Source organism: Rhincodon typus, chromosome 6 (assembly GCF_021869965.1).
Source record: "Rhincodon typus isolate 14 chromosome 6, sRhiTyp1.1, whole genome shotgun sequence".
Classification (NCBI taxonomy): Eukaryota; Metazoa; Chordata; class Chondrichthyes; order Orectolobiformes; family Rhincodontidae; genus Rhincodon; species Rhincodon typus.
The window spans coordinates 19,927,739-19,945,159 of record NC_063337.1 but is presented as its reverse complement, the minus strand read 5'-3'; the positions used below and the strand labels follow the sequence as shown (position 1 = coordinate 19,945,159).

General features: G+C 42.1%; 1 protein-coding gene across 1 annotated transcript in view; it reads right to left on the bottom strand.

The window, feature by feature from the left end:
• The window catches only part of LOC109910656 (C2 domain containing 3 centriole elongation regulator), a 97,945-nt gene that overhangs the window by 44,757 nt on the left and 35,767 nt on the right, over window positions 1-17,421 (bottom strand). The window contains exons 13-17 of the mRNA XM_048597900.1: window positions 14,847-14,985; window positions 13,786-13,850; window positions 12,475-12,677; window positions 4,035-4,159; window positions 3,603-3,767 (exon numbers count right to left, since the gene is read on the bottom strand). Of these exons, the coding sequence (XP_048453857.1) occupies window positions 3,603-3,767; window positions 4,035-4,159; window positions 12,475-12,677; window positions 13,786-13,850; window positions 14,847-14,985 (697 nt within the window). The remainder of the gene's footprint in view (window positions 1-3,602; window positions 3,768-4,034; window positions 4,160-12,474; window positions 12,678-13,785; window positions 13,851-14,846; window positions 14,986-17,421) is intronic.

Sequence of the window (17,421 nt, the reverse complement as noted above, 5' to 3'; positions counted from 1 at the left end):
ACTCCTGGACACTATGGGAAATTTAGCACAGCCAATTCACCTAACCTGCACTGTGGGAGGAAATGAGAGCACCTGAAGGAAAACCACGCAGAGATGGGGAGAATGTGCAAACTCCACACAGACAGTCGCCTGAGGCTGGAATTGAACCCGGGTCCCTTGAACTGTGAGGCAGCAGTGTTAATCACTGAGCTATCGTACCACCCGGCTCTTGTACGTATTGTGTTTACATGGCAAGTTCAGCTCAGTTTCTGGTCAATTGTAACCCTCAGGATGTTGACAGTGGGGAATTTAGTGATGTTAATGCCTTTGAATAGCAAGGGACAGTGATTAGATTGTCTCCAATAAGAGACAGTCATGCCTGGCATTTGTGTGGCATGAATGCTCCTTGCCAAGCCAGGATATTGTCCATGTCTTGTTGTATTTGAATATGGACTGCTCCAGTATCTGAACTCGTGAATAGCGCTGAACATTGGGCAATCATTGGCAAACATCTCCACTTCTGATTTTATGATGGAGAGAAGATCACTGATAAAGTAGCTGAAGATGGTACTTTGAGGAACTCCTGCAGAGATGTCCTGGAGCTGAGATGATGGACCTCTAACAACTACAACCATCTTCCTATGTGCCAGACATGACTCCAACCAGCAGAGATTTTGCCCTGATTCCCATTGATTTCAGTTTTGCTACAGCTCCTTGACACCACACTTGGCCAAATGCAGCTTTGATTTGAAGGGCTGCCATTCTCACCTCACCTCTGGTATCATATTTGAACCAAGACTGTAATGACGTCAGAAGCTGAGTGGCCCCAGGGGAACCCAAACTGGGGCAGCTGTGAGCAAGTTTTTGCTGAGCAGGTGCAGCTTGATAGCACTGTTGATGATACTTTTCATTACTTTACTGATGGTCAAGAGAGGACTGATGCGATAATTGGCCAGGCTAGATTTGCCCTGCTTTTTGTGTACAGGGTACACCCAAGCAATTTTCCACATTTCTGAGTGGCTGACAGTCTTGTAGCTGTACCAGAACAGCTTGGTTAGGGGTGAGGCAAGTTCTGGAGCACAAGTCTTCAGTACTATTGCTGGAAAATGTCAGGGCCCATCATGTTTGCAGTATGCAGTGTCTCCAACCATTTCTTGATATCAGTGGAGTGAACTGAATTGGCTGAAGACTGGCAACAGGTGATGCTAGGGACGACCAGAAGAGGCAGAGATAGATCATCCACTGGGCACTTCTGGCTGAAGACTGCTGTGAATGCTTCAGCCTTATCTTTTGCACTGATATGCTGGAGTCTTCCATCAGTAAGGATGGGGATATTTGGGGGAGCCTCCTCCTCCAGTGAGTTGTTTATTTATCCACCATCATTTACGACTGGATGTGACAAGATTGCAGAGCTTAGATCTGATCCATTGTTTGTGGGATTGTTAACTCTGGCTATCACTTGCTGCTTATACGGTTTGACATGCAAGTAGTCCTGTTTGGAAGCTTGACTAGGTTGAGATCTAATTTTTAGGTATGCCTGGTGCTGCTCCTGACATGCCCTTTAACACTCTCCACTGAACCAAGGATGTGCCCCTGGCATGATGGCAATGGTTGAACAGAAGATATGCCAAGCCATGAGGCTGCAGATTGTGTTGAAGTATGGTTCTGCTGCTGTTGATGGCTCACAGCACCTCATGGATATTCAGTCATGAGTTGATTGATCTATTCAAAGTCTGTCCCATTTAGCACAGTGATAGGTGCCACACAACACGATGGAGGGTATCCTCAAAGTGAAGGCGGTACTTTGTGCCTACAAGGACTGTGCGGTGGTCACTTTTGCTGATACTGTCATGGACAGATGTATCTGCAACAGGTAGATTGGTGAGAATGACGTACAAGTAGTTTTCTCCCCCTTGTTTGTTCCCTTGCCACCTGCCGCAGACCCAGTCCAGCAGCTATGTTCTTTAGGACCTGACCAGCTCGATCAGTAGTGCTGCTACCGAATGACTCTTGGTGATGGGCATCCTTGCCACCCTCAGTGCTTCCTCCAAATGTTGTTCAACATGGAGATATACACTGCTTGGTCAGATGAGGTACATGGCATTCAGCAGGAGGTTTCCTTACCCATGTTTGACATGAAGCCATGAGACGTCAAGGGGTCCGCAGTCAATGTTGAGGACTTCCAGGGCAACTCCCTCTTGACTGTATACCATTGTGCTGCTACGTCTACTGGGTCTGTCTTGCTGGAAGGACAGGAGATATCCAGGGATGGTGATGGTGGTGCCTGGGATATATTTTTAAGGTATGATTCTGTGAAAATGACTTATCTCAGGCTGTTGCTTGACTAGTCTGTGAGACAACATTACCCTCCAGCTGTTAGTAAGGAGGACTTTGCAGGGTTGACAGGGCTGTTTTCTCATTATCGTTTCCTGTGCCTAGGTTGATGCCAGGTGGTCCATCCAGTTTCATTTCTTTGTTTAGACTTCATAGCAATTAATACAACTGAGTGGTTTACTAGGCCATTTCAGAGGGCAGTTGAGAGTCAACCACATTGCCATGGGTCTGGAGTTACAATTTGGCCAGACTTGGTGAGGATGGCTGATTTTCTTCCCTGAAGGATATTAGTGAACCAGATTGGTTTTTCCAATAATTGGCAGTGGTTTCATGGTGATCATTAAATTCTTAATTGCAGATATTTTATTGAATTTGAATTCCGACATCTGGCAGGTCCACAGAACAACAGCTGAGTTTCTGGCTCAATAATCTAGTGATAGTGACTGCTAAACCATCACCTCCCCATATAGGTAGTGGTCACAGTTTGGAAGATGTTGTTTAAGGAGCCTTGGTGGATTTCTGCAGTGCATCTTATAGATGATACACCTTGCTGCTAATAACAGTCAGTGGTGGAAGCACTGAATGCTTATGGATGTAGTGCCAAACAAGTGGGCTGCTTTGTCCTGGATGGTGCAAGCTTCTTGTTAGGTGTTGTTTGGAGCTGCAGTTATCCAGGCAAGTGGGGAGTATTCCATCACCCTCCTGACTTGTGCCCTGTATACGGATGAATGGGCTTTGTGAAATCAGGAGGTGAGTTACTCTTTGCAGAATATCTAGCCTCTGACCTGCTCTTTTGTAGCCACTGCATTTACATTGCCAGTCCAGTTCAGCTTCTGGTCAACAGTAACACACAGGATGCTGATGGTGAGGGAACTAGTGGCAACATGAAAGAAAAAAAAAGTATGAATTGAGTTATTATGATCTGGAATGCACTGTCTCAAAGGATGATAGAAGCAAAGTCAAAAATAAATTTCAAAAGGAAATTAACCAAAAGGGAGAACATTTGGAGAATGCAGAGTACTGGAATTAATTGGGACAGCTTTTCAAGGAGCTGGCTCAGGCATGCTGGGCTGAAAGATCTCCCGTGCTCTATCATTCTATCTGATCTATGAAACAGAAACAACTGAACTTGATTTATTTTGTCACTGCTCAAGCTGTAAACAAAGTACAAATCTCTGAAAGGTCTACCAACATGAAAATTTTCCAAACTCAAGTGTTACCTAACTGCAATTTTTACTGAAGAAGTAAAGATGTAATTGTATACTTGAAGTTATAAACAATGGATTTACCTTAAAGCACTAAAGAGTGAAGTCCGTGAAGTTTGTGATAGTGATTCTGAATACCCAGCACTATGCATGCTATTTTCCATTTGCTGCAAGTACTGATGAAACCTACGTACATTTTTCATGTGTTCCTCATGGCGGGAAGTTTGGACATCTGTGTTGACTGATCTACTAAGATGTTGGAAACAGCATAAAAGTTATAATTAGCATTAGCCCCTATCTGATTATTGAAAGTTTAATATGAAAGACATCTCTGTCCATGGCTCAACCATGTTCATTGTTTTAGCTCTTGTCAAAGATGTTCACTATTTAATCTCTTACACAGCATGTCAATAATTTCTAGTCAGTCACAGCACAAAAGGCACCAACACTCTTTTTTCCAAATTAACAGTTTTCATTTTCATTATGCAATATTACAATTTTAGTGCAAACGCATACCTGTCACTTGCTGACAAAGCATCAGAATTCAGAGATGTGATAAGCTGTTCTGAATATTTGGAGATGTGACTGGGGAAAGAGTTGTATGTGCCACTGGTCTTATATAATGATTCAAGGGTAGGAGTCTGTAACATTAAAGTCACATTATTATATTTAATACACTAAAAATTAACACTTTAGAAAAACATAGAAAATAGGACTAGGAAAAGGCCATTTGGCCCTTCTAGCCTACTCAGCCATTCATTATGACTGTGGCTGATCATCCAACTCAAGCCTGTTCTTGCTTTTTCCCCACATCCTATGATCCTTTTAGCCCCAAGTGCTATACCCAACTCTTCCTGAAACCATACGATATTTTGGCCTTGACTGCTTTCTGAAGTAGCGAATTCCACAAGCTCACCACTCTCTGAGTGAATAAATTTATCATCTCAATCCTAAATTATTTCCCCTGTATCCTAAGACTGTGATCCCTGGTTCTGGATTCCTTCACCATCAGGAACATACTTCCTGCAACTACCCTGTTCAATCCTGTTAGAATTTTATAAGTTTCTATGAGATCCCCTCTCATTCTTCTGAATTCTAGCGAACGTAATACTAAATGATTTAACTTCTCATACGTTAGTTCAGTCATCCTAAGAATCAGTCTGGTAAACCTTTAGTGCTGTCCCTATATAGCAAGAACATCCTTCCTCAGCGAAGGAGACCAAAAGCGTACATAATACTCCAGGTGTGGTTTCACCTAGGCCCTGTATAATTGCAGCTAGACATCCCTGCTCCTGATTTGAAACACTCTCACCATGAAGGCCAATATACAATTTGCCTTCATTACCACGTACCGCACCTGCATGTTTAACTTCAGCAACCAGTGTATAAGAATATCCGTGTCTTGTTGCACATTCTCCTCCTTTAATTTATAGCCATTCAGATAATAATTTGCCTTCCTGTTTTTGCTATCAAAGTGGATAACTTCACATTTATCCATGTTATACGGCATCTGTCATGCATTTACCCAATTACTCAGCTCGCCCAATCACACCTAAACATCGCTGCATCCTCCTCTCAGTTCACCATCCCACCCAGCTTTCTGTCATCTGAAAATTTGGAGATATTACATTAAATTCCCTCATCTAAATAGTTAATATATTGTGTGAATAGCTGGATGCTAACACTAATTCCTTTGGTTCCATACTAGTCACTGCCATTCAGAAAAAGACCCGTTTATTCCTACTCTTTGCTTTCTGTCAAGCAACCGTTTATCTATCCATCTCGATACGCTATCCCGCATACAATACACTTAATTTTACAATAATCTCTTGTATGGGCCGATGATGTGAAGGTGCCGGTGTTGGACTGGGGTGGACTGAGTCAAAAATCACATGACACCAGGTTACAGTCCAACGGCTTTATGTGAAATCACAAGCTATCAGAGTGCTGCTCTTTTGTCAGGTGCAGTGAGAGGAGGGGCACACCGACACACCATTTACAGGCAGAGAGATCAAAGGATCATACAACTGTTGCTGGTAGAGTGAACAAACATAAAACGGCTGATGGAGAAAGGAGACGCAAGTTTCGATTGATTAAGATGCATTTTTCAAAAATCTATTTAAACACCACTTGAAGGAAGCACTGAGGGTGGACAGTGCAAAATGTGCTCAGGGTGAGGGATTTGAATGTCAACAACCAATATTAACCAATAGTGCTTCAGCAGCAGCACTACGAATCGAGGTCAGGTCCTAAAGGACATAACTGCTAGACTGGGTCTGTGGCAGGTGGTGAGGGAAATACATAGGTGACCAATCTGCCAGCTGCAGATACATCTGTCCATGACAGTATCTGTAAGAGTAATCATCACATAGCCCTTGTGGAAACAAAGTACCACCTTCACATTGGGAACACTCTCTATAACGTCGTGTGGCACAATCTCGGTGTTGAATGGGATACACTTCAAACAGAGCTAGAAAGTCAAGACTGGACGTCCGTGAGATGCTGTGGGTCAGCAAAAGCAGCAGAATTGTACTCCAGCACAATCTGCAACCTCATAGCCCAGCATATCCCCCATTCGACCATTACCAACAAGCCAGGGGAACAACTTTGGTTCAATGGGGAATGTAGGAGGTCATGCCAGGAGAAGCACGAGGCATAACTAAAAATGAGGTGTCAACTTGGTGAAGCTACCACACACGACTACTTGCATGCCAAGCGCCATAAGCAGCAAGTGAAGACAGAGCTAAATGATCCCATAACCAACGGATGAGATCTAAGCTCTGCAGTTCTGCCATGTCAGTCATGAATGGTGGTGGACAATTAAACAACTCACTGGAGGAGGAGGCTCCACAAATATCCCCATCCTCAATGATGGAAGAGACAACACATCAGTACAAAAGATAAGGCTGAAGCTGTTGCAGCAAAATTCAGCCAGAGACGCCAAGTGGTTGATCCATCTCGGCCTCCTCCGAGTGGTCCCCAGCATCAGAGACACCAGCGTCCAGTTAATTCAATTCACTCCACTTGATATCAAGAAATGGTTGGGCGCACTGGATACTGGGCCCTGACAACATTCCAGCAATAGTACTGAAGACCTGTGTTCCAGAGCTTGCCACTCTCCAAGCCAAGCCGTCTCAGTACAGTTACAACACTGGCATCTACCCAAAAATGTGGAAAATTGCCCAGGTATATCCTGTACAGAAAAAGCAGGCAAATCCAACCCAGCCAATTACCACCCCATCAGTCTACTCTCGATCCTCAGTAAAGTGATGGAAGGTGTCATCGACAGTGCTATCAAGCAGCACCTGCTCAGTGACGCAGTTTGGGTTCCAACAGTAATTGCCGACCTAACCAGCAACACCCACATCCCATGAATGAATTTTTAAAAAAAAATAATGACTTGCATTGACGGAAGGTACTTTAATTTAGTGTATTTAGTAAAATAGATTGAAATAGTGTATACACAACCATCAACTTGGAATACCCTCAAGAGGTCCACAAGATTACTACTGTACCAGTTCATACAAAATTTTAACATTTGCAAGTACTATAAATTGACAAAGAAGTGTGCTGGAAAGTGTCATGAACACTGCTATCATGCAGCATTTGGACAGCAATAACCTGTTCACTCATACTTCATTTGGGTTCCACACAGTTCCTGATTCATTAGTCTTGGTTTAAACATGGACAAAAAGAGTTATACTAAAGAGATGTGGTGAGAATGACTACCCTTGACATCAAGGCAAATTTGACTGAATACAGCATCAAGCAGCCCTAGCAAAACTACAGTCAAAAGGAATCGGAGGGAAATCTCTGCTGGTTGTAGTCATACCTGGCACAACACAGGCACAGAAGTAGGACAATCACCCTCTTGAGTCTGTCCTGTCATTCAAGAGATCATGGCTGATCTGAGGCCTAACTCTAAAATTATCTCAGGTTTAAAATTAAAATCTGATCTAGGATTAACTGCCATTCGTGGAAGAGAAATCCAAATCTCTATCATCCTTTCTGTGTAGGAGTGCTTCCCAACATCTCTCCAAGACTTTTAGACAATGCCCCCTAGTTCTGGAATCTCCAGGATTCCAAGATTGTGGTTGTTGTACGTCAATCATCTTAGCTCCAGGCCGTCTATGCAGGAGTTCCTCAAGGTAGTGCCTGATGCTCAACCATTGTCAGCTGATTTATCAATGGCCTGTGCTCCATTTGCTGATGATTGCACTATGTTCAGCACCATTCTCAATTCTTCAGATACTTAAGCAATCCGATCCCAAATGCAGCCATACCTGGACAAAATCCAGGTTTGGGCTGACAAATGGCAAGTAACATTCATGTCACACAGTGCATGGCAATGACATCTTCAATAATATAGAATGTAACCATTGCACCTTGGCATTCAATAGCATTACTATCACTGAATTCCACACTATCAACATTAACTAGAAACTGAACTAAGCGAGCCATTACTCAAGAACAGGTTAGAGGTGAGGAATTTTGCAGTGAGTAACTCACCTCCTAACACTGAAAATCCTGCCCAACATCTACAACGCAAAAATCAAAAGTGTGATGAAATGCTTTCCACCTGCCTGGATGAATACAATTCTAACAACACTCTAGAAGCTTGACACCATCCAGGACAAAGTAGTCTGCTTGACTGGCGTCACATCCAGGCACGCGAAGTCCCTACACTATCGATGATCAGAAGCAGCAGTGTGTACCATCTACAAGATGCACTGCAGAAATTTACTAAGGCTCCTTAGATTGTTCCTTCCAAACCCATGACAACTTCCATCTGCAAGGACAAGGGCAGCAAATACAACATCACCTACAAGTTCCCCTCCAAACCATTCAACTATCCTGATTTAGAACTATATCATTGTTGTCGGCTCAAAATCTGGAACTCCCTTCCCAACAGCATTGTGGGTCTACCTATATCAAATTGACTGCAGTGGTTTGTGAAGGCAGTTCACCACCACGTTCTCAAGATCAACTTGGGATGGACTATAAATTCTGGTCCAGCCAGTGATGTCTATATCCCTTGAACTAAGCAAAAAAAATCTGAATATTAAGAGTTCATTCAAGTTCAGCAAATAACCCAAAATAAAAGTGAAATACTGGTCTTAACAAGATGACATGAATGATATGTTGCACTGTTCCAGCAAGGGAGAACCAAATAAACCCATTATAGTTATACTACAAATATATGCATAATATTGAAACTAATAAGGTTTAAGCAGTCAAATGGCAAAAAAAAATCATAATTAGGAAAGCAAATCATCTAAAGAATGGAGAAAAAGGCCCTAACTAGATGGCTTTATTTCAAAGAAGGACATTAGTCATAGGCATCATTCATTTTAGAGAGGAAAAACACAAATGTTACTTCATTTCCTTTGGAAAAAAATGTAGAAATGGGCTGTTCAGAATGTAACCCTTTCTCCCACATCTGGCTGTAGAACCATTAAAACATCCTTTTGCCCTAGAACAATTTTACCACAAACAGCCTACCAGTTAACTTTCACACACATCATGTACTGGTGATAATGCAGAATACAGAAATTGGCAAAGCAGGGTTTATGCTTCCTGCAATCCTGTGTGATTCACCAAGGAACAAGGTCTTTAAATTAATTATTATTGAAAAATCGGTCAAACTAGATGGATCAGATACTGAACAAAAATAGAACGCTCACAAAACCTGAATACCCTTTTGGGGCTACCTGCAACATTCTCAAACATATCTGACATAGAGATGGAATTCTGACCACATTCCAGAAGACATAGGTACAGGAGTAGGCTGTTTGGCCCCTCCAGCCTGTTCCACCATTCAATAGGATCATGATTGATCTAAAATTCTTCATGCTCACTTTCTGCCTTTTCCCCAAAACCCTTAACTCCTCTACCGACCAAGAATCTATCTCGGCCTTAAATATATACAAGGACTCTGCCCCCACTGCAAGGAGATCAAAAGACTCACAACCCTGAGAGAAGCATTTCCTTTTTATCTTAGTATTAAATTGTTCTCTGAGCCTAGACTCTCCCATGTGGGGAAACATCTTCTCAACGTTTACTTGTCAAACCTCTTATCCCATTCCCTGCCTGTCTGTTTTAACTGCTGTAACAATGCCCAACTTTATCCTCATCACATCTCATCTGCTATTGTATCCCTCATGCATTTTTACCGTTATACATTCATTGTAATGTTTTTCTGGCTAGTCTCTTATAGTGGGTCGGTTAGCTCAGTTGGCTGGACGGCTGGTTTGCAATGCAGGTTCAATTCCTGTAACGTCTGAGGTGTTCAGGAAGGTCCCTTCTTCTCAACCTTTCGCCTCACCCGAGGTGTGGTGAGTATCAACCACCAACAGTCATCTCTCTCTAATGAGAGAGCATACCTATGGTCCTTGGGAACTATGGCAACAACTACTGCTCCTAGTCTGTTGCATGTTACTCTCTATAAATGCAAGGTCATTTGCTCCTTGTGCCCTTACTCAGGCCAGGACTTGTTCACCCATCACCATAGTATCATAGAATCTCTACATTATGGAAACAGGCCATCTGGCCCAACAGGTCCGCACCAACTCTTCGAGGGGCATCCCATTCAGACTCACCCTCCTGCCCTATCCCCGTAACCCTGCATTTCTCATAGCTAAACCACCTAACCTACACATCCCTGGACACTATTGGCAATCTAGGATGGTCAATCCACCTAACCTGCACATCTTTGGACCGTGGGAGGAAACTGGAGCACCCAGAGGAAACCACACAGACATGGGGACAATGTGCAAACTCCATACAGACAGTCACCTGAGCTGGAATTGAACCCAGGTCTCTGGCGTTGTGAGGCAGCAGTGTTAACCACTGAACCACCATACCGGCCCAGTGCTTGCTAACTAACATAGTCTTCAGTCAAACAATGACTCAATTTTAATACTCTCATAATTGTTTGCAAGTTCTTCCATGCATCTGTCCTCCAGTATATCTATACTCAATCATGTCTGCCCTCTTGAGCATCCCTGATTTTAACTGCTGCACCACTGGTGACTGTGCCTTTAGTTACACATAATCACAGAAGTGTTACAGCGTAGAAGGAGGCCATTTAGCCCATCATGTCTGCACCAGATCTTCAAATGAGCATTATTACCTGGTACCAATTTCCTGTTTCCCCATAACCTTGCACATCATTTTTATCCAACTAGTCCACCAATGACCTCTTACAGTTGCCTCAGCTCCAACCTCTGAAATTTCCTCCACTTCTCTATCTTTCTTTTCTGACAATCATTGAAGCTTTTCTGTCAAAATTTTAGCCACTTTTAGTCTAATATCTCTTTATGTAGGTCAGTCTCAAATTTTGATTTATAATGTACCTGTGAAGTGCCTTGGTTGTTTTATTACATGAAAGGTGGCGTATAAACACAAGTTGTTGGAGATGACTCTTGAGGATATCTCCAAACGGTCTATGACATTTAAGAATCTCAGCAGTGACTCTTGAAAACTGAAATTTATTTTTAGCAGTTCAACTGAATATGTTTTTAAAAGAACTTCGCTGACAAAAGAAAAATCAGTTGATTCTGCATCTAGACTTTCAAAATGGTTTGACCAAGTACCACATCAAAGCCTGCTTAGCAAGGTTGCATTTTGCTAGACAGTTATTAGGCTGAGTGATTACTGCCTTTGGATATTTATTAAGGGCAGCTGTCATGCTTGTTGCTAGCCAATAGAGAAAATCCACAGGAATCAGTAGGCGTTATTTTCTTCACTACTTTATGTTAGGATGTGCAGCAAACAGGAAAGCGTTCAAATGGTATGTTGGCCTTCATATCATGAGGATTTGGTAACAGGGATGTCTTGCTGCAATTCTGCAGGGGCTGAGTGAGAGCACACCTGGAAAACTGTGTACAGTTTTGGTCTCCTTATCTGATGAAGGATGTTCATGCTATAATGGGCATGCAGTGAAAGATTACCATGATTCCTGGGATAGCAGGACTGATGTATGAGGAGAAGTTAAATTGTTTAGAATTATATTCACTGGAGTTCAAAGAATGAAGGGGGATCTCATAGAACTCTATAAAATTTTAACAGGGTGGATGCAGGAAGGATATTCCTGATAGCAGGGGAGTCCAGAACCAGGGGTCACAGACTAACGATATGGAGTAAACCTTTTAGGACTGAGAGGAGGAGAAATTTTGTTCCCAGAGAGGGGTGAGTGAAATAACTCCGCAGAGACCAGCATCAGTCACTAAGTTACCCTTTATTTACATCTGGAGATTCCTTGATACTGATCCAGTGCCATGATGAGCCAGCTCTCAGAGTGAACAGAACCTTTGACACTCCTGTTATATCTGTCAGCCACGGCTCCTGACTGGACCAGATTAACAGCCCTAATCAGGGAACTCACATTCTATGAGGTCCACCTGGCTGACTTCGGTACAATCACTACAGTAAGCCTGTGAAATTTGCTACCACAGAAAGCGGTCAAGGCTGGAACATTATATGATTTCAAGAAGCAGTTGAATATAGCACCTGTGGCTAAAGGGCTGAAAAAATATTGGAAAAAAAGCAAGAACAGACTATTGGGTTGGATGATCAGCCATCAGCATAATGAATGGCTGTGCAGGCTTGAAGGGCCAAATGGCCTACTGCTGCTCCAATTTTCTATGTTAGGTTAGCTCAGGTGGCAGCATGCTTGCCTTGGAATCAGAAGGTTATAGGTTTAAAGTCCCACTCCAGAGACTGACCTCTCAATGCAATACTGAAGGATCACTGCACTGTGGATGGTGCATCTTTTAGTGAGACCAACACACGTACCGGTTGACATAAGGGAATCCATAGCACTAATTCAAAATGCTTGATATGCCACCTGTTGGACTGCTGTGTAGCCTTACAGTCATGCAACTTAGTTTTTAATCTGTACCTTCGGTATCAAAGCATTTATTTCTACCACCATATCATTTAAAAAAGTACTTACGGAACCTGCTTTTAGTTTGTGTGTTTGGGTCCATCTTTCCCCTCTCAGATGATGGATATTTTCCAAAGGGGTGATTGCTACTTTAAGTTGTCCTTGGCACTGACCACTAAAGTCAATGATATTGTACCAGCCACATATACATAGAAATCCAGATAATAAAGCAGATAGATCCACAGATGCAAACCCTATAACCCGATCAATATCTAGGACACAGAACAAAGCATTTAATAAAATATGACAATGCATTGATATGATGAGAAGAGGTCTTATGACTCTATAATTCACATTTTATAGCACTGTCACTGACCACAGAAAGAACTCTTCCTTTCTAATAATTCAAGGTGCACCACGTGTAAGTCATTTAATCTAAGACTCTCCTTTTCTCGTGAACCATTTATAAAGATATAGCTAGACAGTCCCCACTTCTCATACTACTGTTAACTAAAATTAACTTGCCTTCAACCTCATCTTTATTTTAAACATCTCATACACTAATAGCCACTTTCATGGAGTTAAGATTAACAAGGCTCTCACATTACATGAAATAAAAATTACCACAAATTAAGTTCAAGTTTTTTTCCCCCTTTCTATATTAGGTCCTTGGAATTCTACAGTTCCAGAAGCTATCAAGAATCTTTGCAAACCTTCAACCAGGATGGAACAATTTGCAGGCAAAGTGGCCACTGAGGGCACACAACAGCGCAGCCTGACCGTATTCTCACTTGATGCCCACATGTACTTTCCAACAAAGGTCACTGTACAGTGATTAGTTATGACTCATTTGCTCCTGCCTGAGCTGAGACATGTTCATGGTCAAGTGTATCATTTCAGTGCACCACTCAGCTGAGATCAACTGAGTATGATTCTGTGACTCAGGATGACTAGAAATGAACTGGGAACTCTCTCACTGTTGGGCTGTGCTGATTCCTAATTTAGCAACAGCTTTTCTTCAAGATACTTCCTTTTATTTGTTTACTAAATGGCTAATTTTTCACTTTCCCACTTTCTTTCCAGCTTATTTCAGGTTATCATCTAAAATTTACTTTAGAATGTGTGCATATATATGGCTCATTTAAGGTAATTGTGTGTAGCATTCTGCATCAACTCAGTTTTACAACATATATTACACTTCAGCATGTTCTGATTAAGTACATTAAAGATTGAAAATAAGTATTAACTTATTTATTAGTTCCTATTCTGCACCACACCTATCTGTTGCAATCTGTGTATGGATAAATTTTGTAGATTAAGTTTTAAGGAAATGAAATCTCAAACAAATAAGCAGAATCAATTACAATTTATAGCATTTACCTGCTTTATGCCACACTTTAAAAACTAGAGTTTGCTGTGGGTCCAGTAACAATTGTTTGGCCAGCCTGCAGTTACACAAATAAAAGCCACTTTAAACACGAAAATTAGTTAACAATATTTAGTTGGAAGAAATTCTTGCACATGCAGTATTGAACGTCAGACAAGCAGTGTGACAAATCAAAAGCAATGCTGGGATCAAGAAAGATGGTGGTGAGGTAGAACTGGATGCTTTAAATGGATATATGGCATTTGATATAGTTTTGGATGACTTTGCCAAGAGATAGAATGTAAATAAGAGATGAGGGGGCCAAGAATAAATCCTTCAGGCAACACTGGTGGAGTAGGATGAGAAGCCATTGCACATGATTCTCTGCTAACAACTAGATAGTTAGGAATGGAATTCTGAAAGCATTACATCAGTGACTTCATTTCTCGGCAGCTTCAGTTGAACACTACCAAACCGAGTCAGCAAAATTTCAGTTCAGTTGAAACTACTTAAAGATGGATCATAAGTAAGAACAGATTCTAGAATTGAGTAAAGATTTGAAAGGCCACAAACATTCTCAAGGCATTTAAAAAGGCAGACCCTGAAAGATCTTCTCCCTTGCCTGGGGAATTTAGATCATCATGGCATAGTCTCAGGAAAAGGAGCAAATTATTTAAGACGAGGATGAAGAGAAGTTTCTTCAAAGCATTGTGAAATATTGGAAATTTGCATCCCTGAGGATTGTAGTTGCTCCTTTGTTGAAACATACATAAAGACAGACATAATTTTTCTCCAAGGGAATCGAGTCATAAAAGGAGCAGGAAGGAAGTGGAGTTGAGTCTGAAGATCTATCATGATTGTATTGAATGGCAGGGTTGGCTCAATGTGTAGTCTCCTTGTTTTCCTATTTCTTATGTTATGATCTTATGGAACCAGGTTTTATTTTCGAGTAATAAGCCTGGTGAAACAATACAAGACTAGTCAATTCATTCTGGATGGTTTTCACAACTGCTAGTCACCTTATTTCTGTTAAAACCTGATTAAGTTACATTATGAAATGCCATGCAATACATACCTTGTTTGCTGTTGGTGGTCCCAAACAGGACTGTATGCATTTTCTATCAGATGAGTTGTTATAGGAGTGGGACTGACTGGTGTAGCATATGACACATAGCAACTAGGTTTGACACCAGTTTGCTCTGTCAAAGGACAGCCTTTTTAAAAAAAAAGCATCATGATACTAAATGGTGCAGTGGAACAGATAAAATGAACCTGAATAACAAATTACAGTGTTATAGAATTAAATGCCAACATTGCAACATCAAAATGCAAATTTGTACTTAATTCTTTATCAAACAACTACCAATGAAGCAAACAAAAAATAAATTGCTATCTTCATCTGCAGAGGGAAAACAAACTAATGCTGAATCCGAGATAACAAGGTGTAGAGCTGGATGTACACAGCAGGCCAAGCAGCATCAGAGGAGCAGGAAAGCTTTCGTTTCGGGCCTAGACCCTTCTTCAAAAATGGGGGAGGGGAAGGGGATTCTGAAATAAATAGGGAGAGATGGGGAGGCAGATAGAAGATGGATAAAGGAGAAGATAGGTGGAGAGGAGACAGACAGGTCAAAGAGGCGGGGGTGGAGCCAGTAAAAGTGAGGAGTTAGGGAGGGGATAGGTCAGTCCAGGGAGGACAGGCAAGTCAAGGGGACGGGATGAGGCTAGTAGGTAGGAGATGGGGGTGGGGCTTGAGGTGGGACGAGGGGATAGGTGGGAGGAAGGACAGGTTAGGGAGGTGGGGACAAGCTGGGCTGGTTTTGGGATGCTGTAGGGGGAGGGAAGATTTTGAAGCTTGTGAAGTCCACATTGATACCATTGGGCTGCAGGGTTCCCAAGCGAAATTTGAGGTGCTGTTCCTGCAACCTTTGGGTGGCATTGTTGTGGCACTGCAGGAGGCCCAGCATGGACATGTAGTCCAAGGAGTGGGAGGGGGAGTTAAAATGGTTCGCGACTGGGAGGTGCAGTTATTTGTTGCGAACCAAGCGTAGGTGTTCCACAAAGCGGTCCCCAAGCCTCCAGTGCCCTTCTTCAGAATAGGCAGACCACACCCAGAGTATTGTATGCAGTTTTGGTCTCCTTATGAGAGAAAGGATGTGCTGGTTCTGGAAGGTTTACCATGCTGATTCATGTGATGGCAGGACTGATGTATGTAGAGAAACTGGATCAGTTAAGACTTATATCCACTGGAGATTATCTAGAAAAATGAGGAGGATTTCATGGAAACCTATTAACTTCTAACAGGACGAGACAAGGTAAACTGATATTCCTGATGACTAGGGAGTCCAGAACCAGGGTTCACAGTTTAAAGACAGAGAATGAGGAGAAATTTCTTCACCCACAGAGTGGTGAGCCTGAGGAATTTGCTGCCACTGAAAGCAAAATATTGATATTTTTTGAGAGAAAGAGTTAGATATACTTCTTTGGGCTGAAGAGATCAAAGGATATGGGGAGCAAGGAAGAACAGGGTACTGAGTTGGACGATCTGCCATGATCATATTGAATAGTGGAGCCAGTTCAAAGGGCTGAGTGGCCTACTCCATTCCTATTTTCTATGTTTCGATGTTTCACACTGTGGTGAAAATTTGCATTTCAAAGTGAACAACATACTTTTGTTTGGTGAGACCAAATTCTGGATTTCAAATTGCTGTAGTCTTTTGCTATGCTTCCTTAAAAATGCACTATAACACTGAAAACAGACTCTGACGTGAGCAATTAGCAGTGTGTAACAAAAATGAAATAATCAAAGTTTCAAGTTTATCTGCCCTCAATAAGTTACACTGGATGCATCTGAAACCAAACTAAAAGGAGATTTTTCACAGAGATTCATGGTGCAAATCAAGAATTTGACCTGTGAATTATGGATGAAGGCAGCAATTTGGCCAATCTTAGTTCCACCAAGCAGAAAGATTCTAGTTTCCTTCCAACATCCATCATCCTCCCCCCGGCTGCCACTGCAGCCTCCAATCGTTTCCAACACAATTCCATCGCCCCATCTATACTTTCCACGCACAGGAAACTTACTGAGCAGTCAAAATTCACCTTTTACTGTTTTGAACCAGGGGCCTGCTTGTCTTATTGTCAATTTTATTAATCCTACACAACATGCGATGTTGTCAGATAGGCCAGAATTTGTTGTTCAAGTCAAAATGCCTCTGAGGTGGTTGTGAGTGGCCCTCTTCAATTACTACTGTCGACGTTTTGTAAGTGCTGTTAGGAAGGGAGCTCCAGGATTTTTCATTTTATTTATTGCAGGATGTGGACATCACTGGCTAGGTCAGCATTTATTGCCTGTCCCTAATTGTTAGGAGGCAACCACATTACTCTGGATCCGGAGTCATGTGTAGGCCAGGCCAGGTCAGGATGGTAGCTTCCTTTCCTAAAATACATTAGTGAACCAGATGGGTTATTCCCAAAAATCCATAATAGTTTCATGGTCACCATTAGACTCTTAATTCCAGATTTTTCTTTGATTCAATTCAAATTCCACCATCTGTCACAGTGGGAATCAAACCCAGGTGCCTAGAACATTGGAGATAACAAGGTGTACAGCTGGATGAACACAGCAGGCCAAGCAGCACCAGAGGAGCAGG